This window comes from Parasteatoda tepidariorum, chromosome 1, assembly GCF_043381705.1.
Source record: "Parasteatoda tepidariorum isolate YZ-2023 chromosome 1, CAS_Ptep_4.0, whole genome shotgun sequence".
Lineage (NCBI taxonomy): Eukaryota > Metazoa > Arthropoda > Arachnida > Araneae > Theridiidae > Parasteatoda > Parasteatoda tepidariorum.
In genome coordinates this window covers 106,800,231-106,818,812 of record NC_092204.1, presented here as the reverse complement: position 1 = coordinate 106,818,812, position 18,582 = coordinate 106,800,231, and the positions used below count along the sequence as shown (strand labels likewise).

Sequence of the window (18,582 nt, the reverse complement as noted above, 5' to 3'; positions counted from 1 at the left end):
GAATTCAGAGGAATTACTGAATTATGGGTCAGAAGATATTGATTTATTGATTAGAACATTTGGAGAATTGATTTCTGGTGATAAACTTAAAAATAACTTTCAGTATTTTAAACAGATCGTATTAAACTTTAAATCTATGAGTATGAAAGACTTTCTTAGAATCTTCATCAAACAGTATAGTGATGAATTTCCAGAATTTTCTAAATTAGCAAAGATAGCCTCAGTATTGCCAATTTCATCAGCTGATGCTGAGAGAGGCTTTTCAGCCATGAAAAGAATAAAGACATGTGCTCGAAATAGGATATCTGAAGGAAAACTGAAAACATTAATGATGATTACACTTGAAGGGCCAGATATGTCAAATTCCCAAGATGTAATTATAAGAGCACATAAGATATTTCAGTCTTGTAAAATACGTAGAGGGGGAAGCAGTGTAAATAAGTAGAGAGGGAAGCACACTAATAAAAATATTTTACATAAATTTAGATTTTGTTTTATTTTATTTTTCTATTATATTTCAATATTAGCATATTACAGCATTATAATTGTTATAATTCATGTACTAATAATCTATTAAGTATTTTTCAGAAAGATTATATTTGTTTAAAAATTTATGTAAAGGACCCATTTTTTTTCAAAAGGACCCAGTTTTTTAAAAGTCATGGGTCCCAGGGACCCGGGATTTTGAAAGCCTAGTGTCTTCCCTGTCAATGTTATCAGATTTGTCAAAGTGGTGGATTAAGAAACCAAACATGCTAATTTAATTTTGATGATTGTTTTGAGACTATTTTTTCCTGAAAGTTATTTAAACTTTTTTTACTATTTATTTGCACAAGGAAATATTAAAATTATTATTATAGAATCTTATATTATTTAAGATTAAATTTTATTTTCAAACTAGGGAACATTTTCTAACCTGTTTATTTTTTAATAAATTTTCCATTTTTGTAATTTTTCCATTTTTCTATCATTATGAATAAAGTGATAATTATGAGTAAGGTTTGAAAACTTACACATAAATTAATTCAATCTTTCATCTGCGAATCTTTTTATTTTAAAAAAAAATTAGAACTTTCTTTAATTTTGAAAATTTCAAAGCAGTTTTTAAAATCTGTGTACTTTTAAAATAAATTACTGAGTTACTGTACATTTATATCTTGTTACATTATATTATACATTTTATATCTTGTTAGTAGGATTCTGCATCGAAATGAATTCTGCTTAGCTAATTATTTTTTAATATTTTTGTCAAGAAGACTAACTATTAATAATTTATTGTGGTTTCTATAACTAAATGTTCTTCCTAAGTTCCCTTTTTAATTGGTCCTTTTAAGTCTTCTTTTCAACTACAAACTGTTCTTTCCTTTTTTTTCTTTGGTTAAAGTATTTTGAGAGCCTTGTTAATAGTATCCAAAAATGGAATTGTAGTGTTTACAATAACTCATGTAGTGATAAATAAAAAAATTCAGCAATTTTTAAATAGGCGTCCCATGTACAATATTGCGGCCTCTTTACTGGAAATTTCTGTACTTTTATATTTTTACTTGAGTAAGATGGAAACATTTAGACTTAAGCTTGTTTCACTTTAAGTAGGTTAAACAAATTTAATTTATTGTGTTTATGCATATTTGCTTATATTTTGCAATAATGTTTATAAAACCTTTTTCTTATTTTAATTATTTTCTAAATAAGTATTGATATGAACTTTTCTATTCGCAGTAGAGGTTAGAAATTCAGATGATGAAGATTCCTCTGGTCTTCCAGACAAATCATCTGGACCAACTATGCCAGGAATGCCATCCATGCCGGGCATGATGCCCGGCATGCCACCTATTCCTGGAATGATGCCAGGAATGCCTGGTATGGGATTTCCCATGATGCCAGGACAGTCTCCACTTGGACCTATGGGGCCAATGGGTAAGGAATTTATTTAAAATTTCATAAGTTTTAGGTAACACCGTGCTCTAGTTTGTTCCATTTTAAATTTTATTTTTTAAAAAAAATTAAGATCTATGTACAAATAGAGATTTAATGGGGGTTTTTTTATATCAAATTCTAGCTTTATGTTGTTTATCTTTAGAATAAAACTAATACTATTAAGACACTACCTATAATAAGAATGTTCAACCATTTTTGGGCAGGCAAGTGAGCTACAGAATAAAGTATTGAGGACGAACATTAACGTAATGCTGTTACTATAAAATTATGAATATTGTTTAAATTCTGTTTAAAGTTAACATGAGTTACAAATGTATAATTAATCGTTTAGTATGTTAATGTATAAATAATAATTTTATCTTTTAATGTATAATTAATCTATTTAGATAATAAATTTAAATTTATTTATTAGATAGAAAAACAAATTATGAAAAATTTATAGGAACCCAACATTGATAATAATTGATAGTATCATGCTGTTGCTAGTACATCGAAATTATACTTTTATTTATTAAATTGTTTTTGCAAAATAAAGTTTTATTGTCTTTATTTATTATCCTGATGTATCTTATTGCTTTAAAAAATATAAATGCAAAAATAAAATTTATTAATTACAAGAGAAAAGGCCTGCTAAAGTAAAGTGTGAAAATAAAAGTTCTTCTCTTGTTATCAATTAATATTTACAGTCAAAATATCACTCTGGATTACCAAGAAGTACTGTTTTTATGTGTATTTTTGGCTCTCTATTCTTCTAGTTAATTCTCATTTTCTTTATCCGTATTATTTCTAAATACTACTAATATAAATAACTCTTTTAACTGTGCTTTCTTTTTCTTTTAAGACTTACCATCTTCTGGCTTAAATAAAGGTGGGCTTTTATTCATTTAATTACTTTATATTTCTCATCTTTTTTTTTCTTTTTTTTTTTTTTTTTTTTTTTTTTTTTTTTTTTTTTTTGATTCATGTAGAATCTGTTTTACTCTTAAAACCGCCATATCACAAAGTTTAAAAAGGTGAAATATAATTATAAAAATAAAGGGTAATACTTCTTATTTAAGATTTTTAAGCATTAATAATATCAGTAATTGATGATGTTAGAAAGTAGTCATGGTCATATTGTAGTTTAACAAATATGAGTAGTATCCTTAAATTATTCTCCGCAAATTTTTAAAAATTAGGCCACCCTACTGGTGAAAATTAATTATTTACCATTTGGGATTGTCCTTTAAATTGTGGTATTTGATAGCTACCAAAATCTGGAATTCCTTTTTTTTTCTAACAAAAGGAAAAACAAAAGATATTTGTTTATTTGACAAAAAAATTTATATACTACCTATTAATTGTAAATATCTTGTAGGCTTGATTAATACAGCGCCAGAGGCTATTATATTGTCTTAAATAGTATTTTAGGATTTGTTTTCCAAAATTAAATATCATCCTTCCTATTTGAATTTTCTCAAAGTCTTCCCTTTTTGAATAAAAAATATCTTAATATAAGAAATGGCTACTATGGCTGATTTATTTATAATAAAATGTAAATCTGAAGAGAAAAAAACCCATCTAGGTTTTATCAGGTCGGATTTTTTTTTAAGCCTACCTTCCTTTCTGGGTATATTTTGGATTAAGTAACATCATTACCCTGATTTTATTGCGATGAACTACAAAAAATTTGTTTTACTTAATTTGATAACATAAAACCACTGAGAATGGCAATCAATAATAATAAAAAAAAGAATTGCAATTATTTTACGTTTGTAAATTGTGTTGCTATATGCTTTTCAGTTTTATGCATGATTTGGTAGTGTTTTTCAGTACTGATTTATTGATAATTTTCTTTATTTTATTCACCCTGTAGGAACAGCGGATATTCCGCTAGTATTTTATAAATCTGCATTTAGATATAACCTTAGGCATGTAACCTTAGATACAATTTTTTCTCAACAATACAATTATATAAGATGCTAGGCATGTAACCTTAGATAGAATTATTTCTCTGTTTTAATACTTTAATTAATTAGTTCTGTCATTATGTTCTTAATTGTATTTCAAAAAGATACTTTTAAACCACAAAGAGAAAAACATTCTTTTAAGTTTTTTTCTTTGGTAGCAACATCTGCTCAGTAATCACATGTCTTACCATTTATTGTGTTGAATTATTTATTTTAGATTATCTTTCTATTTTAAGCATAATACTGTTATAATATTTACTTTTTTATTCTTAATGATTAACCTTTCTATTAGGTGACTTATTTATTCATTCCTTGTTAATAATTTTTTTTATAGATATATGTTGGTAAATAAGATATATAGTTAAGGCAATTTTATATAAAACAGATATCTAGTTCATGGATGTCAACAGTACAATTACGCATCTTATTTTATTTTATTTTTTAAAAACGAAACAAAATTTTCTATGTGTCTGTTCTTGTACAATGTAATGAATTTAAATTTTCATACTCTTTCTGTATCTCTTCCTTTAGGCATGCCTCCTGGATTTATGCCCCCTGGGTAAGCTTCATTATTTTCTTATATCTTTTTTTTTATTTATTTACATTACTATATAACTATTTTTTACATAACTATTTAAATTCGAAATACAGTGAATGTGCATTTAATATTTGAATTTTTTTTTTTTAAACAAAATATATCCCTTGCTTATTGAGGAGGAAAAAAACTTTTTTAGTTTTTTTCCTCCTCAATAAGCGTAAATGTACAATTAAGCTTTTTAGCCAAGTTTCACGATGGCTAAAAAGCTTAAAATTGTATCAATCTGAAAAGAAATCAAGAATTTTTTTTAATACCAAAAATCAGGGATCAGGGCTTAATTTTGTTTTGAAATACTTAATATTCAACATTTTTCACAAAGAGAAGTAATAAATAAATAAATAAAAACTAATTCTACATAAAAAAAAATTCTGAAGCATGATTTTGACTTAAACAATATCAATAGTTATTATGCCAGTTAAGATTAACATAAATTGTATGATTTATTTAGAAATGATTAAAGTCAAATATAACAAAATAGAAAATTTGCAAATGAAAAACTGGCTGCTTTATACTCAGCATACCACAGTACTAGTTTGTTGAATTTTTTAGTGTTGGTTTTATATTAGTATATTAAATACCTATTACATCAATAACCACTAATGATTATTACCACAATTTATTAATCATTGCTGGGGGCAATAACTGTTGGGCATATATCTTTTAACATGAAACTGGTTATAGTATTTATCTTAAATGCAAGAATTTTCTGCATTTTAAGCTTTTAGATTTTAAAAAAAGGCTTAGGTGATTTTTTTGCATATATGTATATATATTGTGTGTGTATTTAAATGGATAATCTAGTTTTAAAAAAGTTAATAATTTTTAATTGCATGCTTATTGACAGTGGTATGCCAATGATGCCGCCAGGAATGCCCCGTGCACCTATAATGCCACCATCAACTGTGTCAGGTAGCACCCAGGCACCATCAAAACCATTATTTCCTTCAGCTATGCCTCAGGTAAGTTTAAAAATGATTTATTAAGAGTATAAATTACCATTGCTATCATATTTTGTGCTATATTGCTCAAATCTAAATTATAATTTAAGTAAAAATTTAGTTTTACTCTTAGAATGCAAATTTATTTTATTGTTAATTTTATTTAGTTTTTCAATTTAACTATCATTCATTTCATTTATTAAATATTTAATTTTAATGTTAATTTGCATGAATGTTCAAAAAATAAGTTAAATATTTTTTTTTTACTGTTGCAGAATTATTTTTTTCAGCTGACAATTTTTTTTCTTTTAAAAATAAAGAACTACAATGGATAATATTTTATACTCATAGTTTACTCTACGCTATAAAGACCAATTTCACAGTTTGTCTATGGTGTTACAGATTAGTTGAGAAGGATTTGTACCTTTTCACTTTTTTTTTCTATCCACTTACTTTAATGTTTAAAATAACTAAACCTAATGCTATTGAATGTACTGTCCCTTTCTCTTGTTTTAGACATCAACATCATCTTCACAATCCCCTGTGGGCACAGATTTTAAACCTCTGATGACGATGTCATCGAGACCGACATTTCCTGCTTATAGTGGAAGTTCCTCACCTAATGTGTCAGGTACTTTTTTATTTATTTTATACGATTTGTTCTGATCCATGCTAATTTTGGACAATAAGTCATTTCTAAAAGAAGAAATTAAAGAGTTTTTTAAAATTTTTAATGGTCATAAAGTATCCAAAAGAAGTGGGGTTCTCTTTTTGTTGGTAAAACATGGGTGTTGTTGGTACAGGATGGTCACCCACCTTGAAAACCTTTAATTATGAGGAATTTTTTTTTATAAATATTAGAAAAATCGGGGAATTTTGGATAAAAAAAAAACCTGGAAAAATCTGGAAATTGAATTTGAACGAAAAGCTGAAATTTTTTTCTTAATTTAAATTATTTTACCATCCGTTGTATCCACTTTATTCGAGTGGAAATTTATCATCAGACAGTTGAAATACAGTGCAACCTCGAAAATCTGGACTGCTGGGGAGGTTGGAAGGTCCGGATTTTAGATACCTTACTTAAATTGATAGAATTATCGAAATTTCAAATTCGCCAGACCGGTTTCGCCTGTGTAGACCTCCGACGTCAATTTTAACAACTTAACATAAATATACGCTTTAAACAGTAAATAAGAGACATAAAAAATCAAACTTTCGTCATTTTTCACAGTAATTGATCGCTTAGATAACATAATATTAGCATTTAAAACTAAAAATATAGGCTTAAAACGTGAGCTGAATTTCAACTTATAACTGAAACAGATGCTTCTAGACTAGACTGTACCAGCTGATATTAATCCTTTTTTTGTTGGGGGATGAAAGAACTTGTCCCCACGTTCTAAGCTTCAAGGTTCACAAAGGGGGGAAACAAGGTTGTAGAAGAATTCCTCCTCCTGCACGCCTTATCTATAGAAGAATGTAGAGGGGAATCCCCCTCTGTATTCTTTGTTATCTATACAGAGCTGATATGAATAACTGGCTATGAGCTGATAACCTCATTTCCTTATCAGCTATGAGCTGATAACTGCGTATAGCTGTGATATTCACTCCCTACCTCTTCTTCTACTGCTTCATTGTTGGAGTAGAGTTGCGATTTTGCGCTCTTACATTTAAATTTTTATTTTAAGCGATTATTTATTTATTTTTGAAAAAATTTTCTATCGAACTGCAAACCTGCCAACTCTCCTGCTTTTTCCTCAAATCTCCGCCCTCAGGCTTTCAGGGTGTTTTCTCCTGCTTTTTTCTATTTAGTGCACGATAGAGGGGGGGGGGAAACAATTTGTGCAATTTCCTTCCCAACTTGTGCTTCAGATCATGCTGGGCATTTATTTAGAAAAATTATCCCGGATATCAACATCGCTAAAAATTACGGTAGTGTGCACGAACCAAAACAACAACAATAACCGATGAAATGGCAAAATCGGAGAGGAAATATATCTTTGATACCATTGGGCAAAATGTTTTTTCACTTTCTATAGATGGCAGTTTTTTTTTAAATAATGCTAAATCAGCAACATCTGCAGTTTTAAAACAGTAGCAGTTTTTTTTTTTTATTAAAAAAATAATAAGACATACATTTATAAAGTTGTATTCATTATTGACATATTTTGTTAATTTTGAACCTCTTCCTAAATTTTAAAAAATCAAAAGATGTGTTTTTATATAATTCTATAGAACCTTATATTTTATAGTAAGAACACATATCTTTATTAGTCAGTGTCAGAATCTCATTGTGGTCTATTTTATGTAATGTAAATAATATATTTTGAATTAAACTTCTTGTAGGAAATGTGAATAAGGTTGAATTTTCAATATTTTCCTATGTCGTGATACAGAGTCTCCTGCTTTTTTATTTTCTAAGGTTGGCAGGTCTGGAACTGGATGTAAGAGTCCGAATTTTCGAGGTCGTACTGTATTATCAACTTAGCAATACTTTGCTTGCATTAAATTTCTCTCCATTATTACCGTACTAAACTAGAATGCCATGTAAAACTCTCCTATTGTTACTAAACTATTCACTTTCGAAATTGACAAACGAATTGTTACTTTTAGAAACATTTATTCGGACGTAACAGAAACATATACATATTAACACAGACACTCAAGATTTAATGTGCTTCATTCATTTCAATTACATAGGGGGCGCTGCTCGAGCGCTTCTGGATACGAATATTCTTAACACCCTTGTTGCTAAATGACTTTAGAAATTTTTGACCTCTTTGGAGATTATGGGACTATGCAGTTAAGGAAAGGCAAATATTGTGGCTGAGGTGGAAGAAGGGGTTAGTATATTTGCTTCATTTAATAAAAAAGGGTTTTTTTTTTCATCTTCCAGTCTGCAAGCTGAATTCATTTACTGTTCAATTTTGCTCTGATGCTTTGGGGACATTTTTTTTTCTTTTAACAAAATGTTTAAGTATACAGTAGAGCGCCGATTATCCGAACCCTTATTATCCGAACGTCCAATTATCCATTTTTTTTTTTTTTTTTTTTTTAAAGTTTAGAATAATTTTTGACTTATCAACAATTTTTAAAAATTTCTGAGCCAGTAGATCTTCCGGTTGAAGAGATGTCAGGTTATGCAGCAGAAGAAATGGAAGGCTGGTGTCGAGACACTGAAAACGTCCTAGAATTTCAAATTTTAAATGATGATGAAATTGTTTGCTGAAATTTTGAAAGAAAATCGAAACTCCACAGACGAATAGGAACAAATAGATGATCAAGTTCAAGATAGTGAACCTTCTCATATAGAAGCTTGCAATTCATTAGATATTGCAATGAATTGGCTAGAACAATGTTGTTGATGTTCAGTTAATTGAAAGTTCGTAACAAAATGATGTTGATGTTCAGTTAATTTATTTAAAAAGAATAAGGTATATCGCTGCTCAAAAAAGAGCATCTTTGAAACGAAAGTCTTTGCTGGATTTCTTTTTCAATGGAAAATAAAGAAAAATGTGGTAAAATCAGCAATTGACAAAAAAAAAATTATAAATAGCTGAAGTATGATTTAAAAAAATTCAAAATTAAAAAAATTAAATAAAAATATTTAAAAATTGAATTTTTTTTTTAAACAGAGCTATTTTCGATGGTACTGCCAGTCCTAAACCTGGAAAAAGTGTGAAGGGAAGTTAGTGCATAAATAATAATCATTTAAACTAGATTTTAAACAACTTTCCAATTATCCGAACTTTTCATTATCCGAACCACGTTCGGTCCCGAGCAGTTCGGATAATCGGCGCTCTACTGTACTTGATAAAATTCTCCAAAATATAATTGATTATAATTTAATAATCGATTTTATCTTGCACTCTTTTTCCAAAACCTTTTGTACTCCCATTTGATAAATTATTTTTTATCATCAACTCCAATTAATCACTCATTTTCTTGAATCACTGACAGCAAAATCGTTACAATTGTTGCATTAATGCTAATTTTCTGGATTTCATTTTAACCTTTTATATCATATTTTATTTTTTAAAAAAGTTTCTTTTACAAACCTAGATGTTTACATTAAATTTTACTGTTTTGTTGGTAAATATTTGATTTTTAATTCAAAATTTTAATTGTGTATTAATCACAATGTCGAAAGTTCGTAAATATGCTTACATTCCAAAGATGATATTTCCGAAACTGTTTCTCCTTTTTCCTTAAAAAGCTGGCAAAACCAGGGAATGCATGGAAAACGTTTTAAATGATGTATAAACTTAGAATATAACAAAAAATTTTATATTTGTTTATTACAAAGAAAGTAAAAAAAAAAAAAAATTATACTGTGCAGGTTTCAAGGTAGGTATCCAGGTGAACAAAATTTATATATTTAATAATAAGTGAACAAGGTATCATTTCTGAAGTGAAAAATTGAAGATTTCGAAATAATGGTTTATAAATATCAGTTTTCAATAAGTTATAGGAAATGAAAGGTTACATCATTACCATGGTAAGTAAATCTCTTACAAAGTACAGAATTTTTTTTAAAAATTCACATGAATAATAGAAAATGGAAAAAATAAATAATTAAAGTGAACTGTAAGAAAACAAGCTATCTTGCTCAAATGTGTTGAAACATTTCACATTTTGATTTATAAAAAAAATTCTCAAGATACTCTTTTGATATTTTACGTGTGTCACCAAAATACATAATTAATTGTACTGTGCTACTCGGATGTAACATAATAAAATTACTTTTTCTGCTTTAAAGCAAGATTTTAATAATAAGTATTTTTATTTATTTCCATGTCATTTTTTCTTTATAAATGAAGGGAAATATGAATAGAAACCATCTAAATATTCCTTTGGGTTATTAATATATTTACAATAATATATTTCCCCACAGTGACCTAATAAAATTTGTTTAACTATGCTGTGCTTTAAGTTATTTATATTATAACTTAAAATTGATCAATGAAGTTTTTATATATTTTTATATTTTATTAATTTATTTGACAACTCAGTTTTAATTGTTTGTGAAAAAATTTAACTTCATTTAGAACATTTTAAATCAAATCAATCATTTTGCTTAAAGCTTGAAAAATGTATGTATTTAGAGAAGAAAAAAATTAAGAATATTCTGTAGTTATTTATTTTTGTTTATTTATTTTTTTTAGTAAAGAAATTGGCAAATGAAACTGGTGAGGGGGTATTAAAAAGAGATTAAAATTTTAAAATTTATTCTAGAATTTTTATAATTAATTTAATTATAATTTCTCATCAATTTGGCACATCTCTAATGCTACTGCTACAACCGGGTACATATGCTCTTTCTTGTTATGCCATTAAATAAAAGTAAAAGGTATTTTGTTTTCTATCGTCTGCTTTGAAACATCAAATACAATAGATTGTGTGAACAGTACAAAACGATTATTTAATTTTATGCTGGCCATAAATAAAGCTATTAAATTATCATTTTTCCTGTGCAATCTTTTTTTCCCAGAAAAAAATCTTATGGGCTAATAATACAGTAAAATATTGTTACTTTTTTCCTTTTAACATATGGTGACATTTTTTCAGAAGATTTTAAAGATAATGAAACTAAACGGCATTCTTCTATATATTTTTTTTAAAAAAAAAGAAGAAGAAAAATTCAGCTGCAGTTTTTTTTATTCCAAGATTTTTAAAATTATAATATTTAAGGAAATATTGCTTAAGTATGATTTTTATTTACATTGTTGTTGATATACTTGCACAATTAAAATGAGTGATTTTCAACTAACTTTTACAAAATGAAAAATGCTATATAAGACATTGATACATCCCTTCCAACAGGAAATAGAAGACAATTTAAAGAAGCTATTTAATTGAAAAATAATTTTTATAGTATTGAGATTAAAATTAAGGTAATTTTCAGTCATTATAATGGCTATCTTTAACTAAAATTTATATCCAACTTAAAAAATTTGTCTGACACTGAAGTAAAAAATTTCAAATTAATTATCATATTTTGCAAGTGAGGAACTGCATAAAATTTTTATTCAAATGTCAGCTTCAAAATTCAGTCAAGTTTACATTTAAATTATAAATTCACAGAGTTCAGACAATTTGGAAATGAATAATAATAATAATTTTTTGCTTTTGTGCGATTTACATTCAACACCAACAATTTAACCCATTTAATTTGAACTTATTATAATCAGTTTTTATCAAACAAATTGTTGTTATGGTGTAATAATATTTAATATAAAAATGTGATGATTATAAACTTATGTTTCATAAGATAGTTTTTCTAAGAAATTCATGTTCATTTTTTATGTCCGACACCATGGAATTACCCAGTTGTAGAAACAAAAACAAAAAAACAGTTAACTAATCTAAACTAAGAAACCATGTGGTTAGATTGAAATTCTTTAAATATTCTAATAAGAAAAAAAAATTTATTTCTATAGAATATGCAACAAGAAATTTGACAATTTTGTCTTTGCGAATACTGGATATCTCTTAAAATAATAATGCTAATTCCAAGCAACATTATTTAAACATTTGACTACGGATTTGGTTTTTAAAAAAATTATATCAATGCATTGTTTAAAAAGCACTGTTTGGATAAAATACAGAATAAAATGGCTCTATATTGAAATGTAAAGATATAAAAATTTATTGATGTATAATCACCTGGGATTATTTTCTTTTACTTAATGAAAATATTTTATTAAACAGTACTTATCCAAGGTTTTTTGGGGGGATCCCTCTGTATTTGCTATTTGGTACATTTTGTGCAAAAATTACTTAGCACTTTAAAACGTTTTTTATTGATTAAAAACAGTACATTCTACAAGCTAGACATATTTTCTCCGCATCTGTTCAATATGATATATTAAAAATAACATTTTTAATAAAATACTTCATAATCTTGACACTTTTCTTGTACCCACCTACGCTTTATGATTTTTAAAAAAAAAAAATAGCACACTGACCTGGAAATTTTAAGATTTTTACTGGAAAAATCAGGGAAATTTGAAATCTGATTTGAGTAACCACCCTCTAGTGAGTATATATCGTCCTCAATAATTGGAAATCTCTTAAAGTCCCCCTAAATATTTCAAACAAATCTAGAAAAATTGCTTGATTTTTCCTTGATTTAAATTCAATTAGGTTAATTCAATAAATTAAGAAGATTAATCTTATAGCAGATGGAGTAAAAAAATTTTACTTTTTACGCTCATGAAAGTTAGAGAACTATTCTGTTCATTTAATTTGTCCATTTCAAAAACTAGATGACTGTGACGTCCATGGTAAAACAATGTAGAAACTAAATTATTAACACATACATGCAATTTATTCTATACTATGCGTCCATGCTAATTTTGGACAATAAGTCATTTCTAAAAGAAGAAATTAAAAAGTTTTTTTAAATTTTTAATGGTCATGAAATATCTAAAAGAAGTGTGGTACTTTTTGTTAATTAGTATATGTCCCCCTCAATAATTGGAAATCTCTTTAAGTCTCCCTGAATATTTCAGGTAAGTAGACAAAATTTTTCTGATTTTATATTGATGTAAATTCATTTTAGTTAAATAAAAATTAAGAAATTCACAAGTGAAATTTAGAGAACTATTCTGTGTATTTATTTGTCCATTTCAAAAACCAGATGACAGTGACGCCCATAGTAAGACTATGTAGAGACTAAATTAATAACACATATATGCAATCAGGTTTAGGAGAAGATTATTTCTTTGCTATTAGCAACTACGAGGATTCAGATTGAAGAGAAAATATTAAATCAATATTGAACAATAGTAAGTCAATAACGTAGACAGTTTTGCACTATAAAGTAACTCTAATAATATGATCTGAATCAATCCTACTATTAGATATGTAGTTAATTATTGTTTTCTCTTATTTTTAATTGACTTTTTATGTTGCTGCCTTTTATAGCTTCTATGAAGTCTCATTCTGGAGTACCAGTATCTTACAGTGCAGGTAAGTAGGAACATTTTAAGTTTGATATTTTAACATCATTAAAACTACATTGATTTTTTAAAGTTTTTTTTTTCTTTATGAACTTTTTCATTGTAGCTATTAACAATCAGATCCTTTTATATAAGTAAAAATTACTTCTGCAAAGGCATATATTGTTTTGTAAGTGATGGATGTAATTAGGTTTTTTTCTCCTTCCTCATGTAAAGCTATTAAACAATATTTACTGCACTGCACCTAAATCTACTTTTCACAATTAGTATAAGAGTAATAGGTGGGTTTCTTTTTTATTCAAATGATATGGCATGCGGCTTCATTTTCTAACATTAAATTTTTATAAAATTTCAACTGTCTAATCATATCACATTCTAAGCAAACTTTTTTAATATCTTTATGTGATTCTAGTCTCTTATACGGGAATAAAATTATGCTTTGTTTTTAATTTTTTATAATCTGGGCACTGCTTTGTTCATGTAAAAATTAAAGCTAAATTTGAATTGTTAAAAAAGCCTTTCCATATACAACCTAGTAGTATTTATATTAAAATATGAAAAGCTAGAACTGCATTAGAGAAGAGTATATTAAAGGTGTGTAAACACATTTCAATATAATGTTTTTTTTTTTTTTTAATATATAATTTCTTTAAGCTGCAAGATTGAAATCTCTTTTATATAATATAGTATTATTACTTACTATATTTTGATAATAAAAAAACATTTTGTTTTGTTTAGAAGCTTCATTGAGTCCTCAAACCAACCCAGACGCAAAACGCCTGTGTACTGCTCCTCCAAGCCAAACTAGTACTGCATCAAGTAAAATAATGCATCCAGATGAAGATGTTTCTCTGGTAAGAAACATTTTCCTGAGTATTATTGTGCATAAATAAGACCTAATTTTTTAATCCACGATTGTTATGGGTCAGTAACAATTAGTACAAGCTACAATTCACTTGTTAGCTTTTACATAGATGATAAATTGAAATTATTAAAAGGAAAAAAATGTTGTCAACTCTTTATAGGTTTAACCCTTTGCCTTCCGAGTACTGTAAAATTCAATGTAAACTAATATAAGCGCTGAATCGTCTAAAATACATAATACAATAATTTTATGTATCAAATAAGTCATAAAATATTAAGTTATAAAAACATTAAATTTTAGCACAGTAGTGACATTTGATGTCCAGTTAGAGGCCACATCAGAGTAGAAAAAGTTAAACGCTTTTTTATTTGTTTTTCTCAAATTGATGAACTCATTCATTAATAATTCCCTTGTTACATTCATTTACCTATTCACTCTGTGTCATCATACATTTTCATAATTGTAATGTTGTAGACAATAATAGACAACTAGTCAGATTTTCATTTTGTTCTATGCTAAGCTCAAAAGCCAAAATGTAAATATTTTCTCGTAAAAGCCTGTCCTTTACTCTAAATATACACAATCAAACTGGTTCTGAAGCATGCAAAGAAGTTTATCTTTCCTCATAAATGCACGAAGCAAAGCTTATTACGTAATAGAATCTGTTGAACCCCTTTCCTTGCTTTGAAGATCATCTTACTTACGAGGCCTATTTGGCAAACAAGCTTTCAAAACAAAACAGTTATGAGGCTCCATCCTGTTTGTGTTGTGTATTGCATTAATATATAATCCCTTTTCTTTGAAGTCTCTATCCTTGTTGTATATCTATACTGTAACCAAACCTATAATAAAATAATATTGTAATAAGACTGAAACGTTTTGATAAAGCAGAGAAAGGGGAATAAAAAGAAAGAGCAACCTGTCTGACGTGTTTGAAAAATTTTATTGGTTAGAATTTTCTCTGCCTGCTTCAAAGAATGTGTCCTTCATATTAACTGATCTTAAAAGGTTGCTTTTCATGTTCCAACACTATCTATTTATCTCATTTTGGGATATATTTTTTCATCATTTTCAGGAAGAAAAGCGATCCATTATGCCTAAATATATAATGCACTTACCTGGAATGCCACCAATGATGGGTGGTAAAGGCTTACAGAATCCTGTAATGATGAATGGTATGCAGATGATGAGGCCTTCAATGGGAATGCCACCGAGTATGTAAATTATTTTATAACAATAAGTAGAGCTTGTGATTCTCTAGTGTGTAAAAAATGTTTTGGAATTAATAATAATACAGGATACTTATTAGTTTAACAAGTCAGTTTAACTTGTGTTTTTAATCAACTTTTTTCATTAAATCTACTTTTTTTTCTTATTAAATATTATGTGAGACATTTTATTACATTTCAAATTTTGTATCTGTGCCATGTGATTTTAATTTAAAAGTTATTGATATATATATATCTGTGTGTGTGAGTGAGTGAGAGCTGCATTATCGAAGAGAATGTTTTTTACCACTTGCGTGCCTTTTTCTTAAAATATATGCAGTAAATATGCCTTAATTTTATCTCATGTTTGGCATGTGTATGTATTTATTCTCTAGTATAATTTTATTGATATCCATAACACTTTTTTATATGCATTTAGAAAATCATATAATTTTACCAATTAAAGAAAGCATCTTATTTAAGAATTGTCTAAAAAAAAAACAATGATACAAGCCGACAAATTTTTATTAAAGTAAATACAAGTATGTCTGTAATGTACACACAAGATTTCAGATTCCCATCGTAATTAGTTTTTCTAAAAAAGATGCATGAAATTTGGCCTCTCAACATTACCTATTTAGAGTGTACAAACTCCCTTCAAATCACATAATCTGTGTGGCCCAATCTGATTACCAAATGACCAAAAAGCATGAAATATCAATAACAATAATGAAAGTGCATTGTTTTTCCATGCAATGCTTTAATTTTTAGTTACTCTGAATTCTCATTTCTTTTTACTTAACAGTTTAAATTTTTACTCTCTTTATGTACTTTATCAACGAAATTATTACACCAAGCATGATAGAAAATTGCCGACTTGTAACAACTCTGTTCCTAAAAAGTTGTCAGATTTCTCACGTCAATATCTATTCATAAATTATATTTTGTTTCAGATATGTCTGGTGGAGGCATGCCTCGAATGGGTTCACCCTACAGTGGACAGTCTATGTTTCCACAGGGAGGATCGTTTCCCATGATGGGTCAAGGTGGATCTCGTCCTTATTAGTGTGTGTGGCATGATTTTGCAAAGATAAGTGTCTTCTACTTTTCATTGAAAAGAAACACTTTTTTTAAATCAATGGAACTGGTTTCCTACATAAAAGCTCTATTTCAACTCATTCAACTTGGATTTTTCTCATAAAAGTGCATTATTTAAAAACTTTTCCCACATCTGAATTTTCAGGGACATGTACAAAGTTCTTAAATTCATAAAGATGAATGTTTTATTAATCTATTGTTTTTTGTTTTTTTTTTCGTTATTTATTTTTGTTTGGAGATTTCTTTACGGGCAGGCTAATTAGGGTTGGCGTCACCTGACTTGTGGCTTAAAACTGTCATGTCAGAAACCTGTCTTGAAACATTAAATGCAACCCTATTAATATTTGAAATCTATTCTTTTTAATGAAAATAGTTTTAGTTATGTCTCAGTTAAATGTAATTTTAATTCTATGCTATAAAACTGCATACATCTTCCATTTGTTACAAAATCTTTTTATGTTTCTGACAGTTTAAACTAGTTTTTGATGCTTCCCGTATCAAAATCTAGTTTTTCAAGTCAAAAAGCTGACCATGCTTTTTTATTATTATAAAGTACAAAACAAGAAATATGTCCTGCTTACTCTTAATTTTGTAAACGTGTTTCACTTTTTATTGTTCAAATCGACTTTTTTGTCTTTGCAGTGTGCACAGTTGATACAGTAATCATAACGTATAAATAATAGTTTTTCTGTTTAAAATTATGTTTATTGTATGTTATGAAAAAAATCTATGCTATTACAAATATATAATAAAAGTTCTTTTTTTACATAAGCTTTTTTGTCTATAATCTAAATTTGTGTTTTAGTTATTAAAACTAGAAAATAAAACTGATTTTTTTGTATCTATATTAATTTCCTATGCTATATTGTCTGCCATTGGGATAGCATTTGACGATTTTAAAAAGTTTCAAAGTAACTTAGACACTTAAAATGTTTTTTTTAAATGCTTAAATATAATATTAAATTTTATTTTCTATGATAAACTTGGGCCTTTTTGTACCTTAACTTTTTAAATTAAAGTCATTTTTGTAGATTTATAAATCTTCGCTTATGTGTTCGCTTCGTTTATAAGTGTAAAAATTTATATATCTTCCCAACCTTGCCTACAAATAAGTTTAACAATGTGTTTTTATGAAGCATTAACTTTATAAACTTTTTAACATTTAATAATAATTAATTTTCTTATGTTAGTTCTAAAAATGAAGAATTAACTGAATTTAAGAACTAACTTATTCTTATTCCGAATATGTATTTTTCTTTTAATAAAAAATATCCCAATCAAGGTTTGTTCTAGATATAGTTGATCTTTGAGTGAATTACTCTGTTTAAAATTAACTATAGCGAATGATCTTTTAGGAGTAATTACGTTTCTTAAAAAGTTTATTATATAAATTAGAATAGCTAAAAAATTGTGGACTTTTTTAAGGTCAAGAAAATTGATGATTATAATTTTAAATTTGCATTTGTTTGTTTTTTATAGCATAAAGTTAAAATATATATCTGTTTATATTAGTGCTTAAAAATTTACATTAAAGTAAGGCATACTACATTGGCCCTACTTAGTATAATATAAATCTTTTGTCTGGATTGCTTTATTAATAGATCTGTTAATAGTTAAATTGTTACCTAAAATAATTTACGTTAAGAAAAAATTAACAACTTTTTTGCCTTTGTGTTTAATCTTGTTTTCATTTCTTTAAAAATCATATCTTTCTTTGTTTTACTTGCATCGGAATATGTCTTTCATTTATTTAAATATTTTAACTGGAAATTTCCTTTTTTATTCATTTATTCTTGGTAATAAGTTTTCTTTGTCAACAGAATTTATCTTTTTTATTAATTGGTTGATAACTTGTAGCATTTAAGTATTGATTAATTTTTGAAATTCCCCATTCTAATTAATATTTTAAAAATTTGCACAGTGTTTCTTCTACTTTTGTGCCGAATGTGGAATTGAATTAATGAGCAATTGGATGCTGAGTTATAAGCCTCTTAATCTCTCAATTAACCAGTGAGTAGGCTGTT

At 27.2% G+C, this 18,582-nt stretch overlaps 1 protein-coding gene across 1 annotated transcript in view; it reads left to right on the top strand.

Moving 5' to 3' along the window:
• LOC107448747 (BUB3-interacting and GLEBS motif-containing protein ZNF207) overlaps positions 1-17,322 on the top strand; it is a gene marked incomplete at its 5' end in the record, with an annotated part of 33,113 nt that extends 15,791 nt beyond the window's left edge. The window contains 9 exon segments of the mRNA XM_071184819.1: positions 1,720-1,917; positions 2,780-2,806; positions 4,419-4,446; positions 5,330-5,444; positions 5,940-6,054; positions 13,353-13,397; positions 14,126-14,241; positions 15,328-15,466; positions 16,414-17,322. Coding sequence (XP_071040920.1) covers positions 1,720-1,917; positions 2,780-2,806; positions 4,419-4,446; positions 5,330-5,444; positions 5,940-6,054; positions 13,353-13,397; positions 14,126-14,241; positions 15,328-15,466; positions 16,414-16,526 — 896 coding nt within the window. The 3' untranslated portion in view covers positions 16,527-17,322.
• Between the last annotated feature and the right edge of the window lie 1,260 nt (positions 17,323-18,582).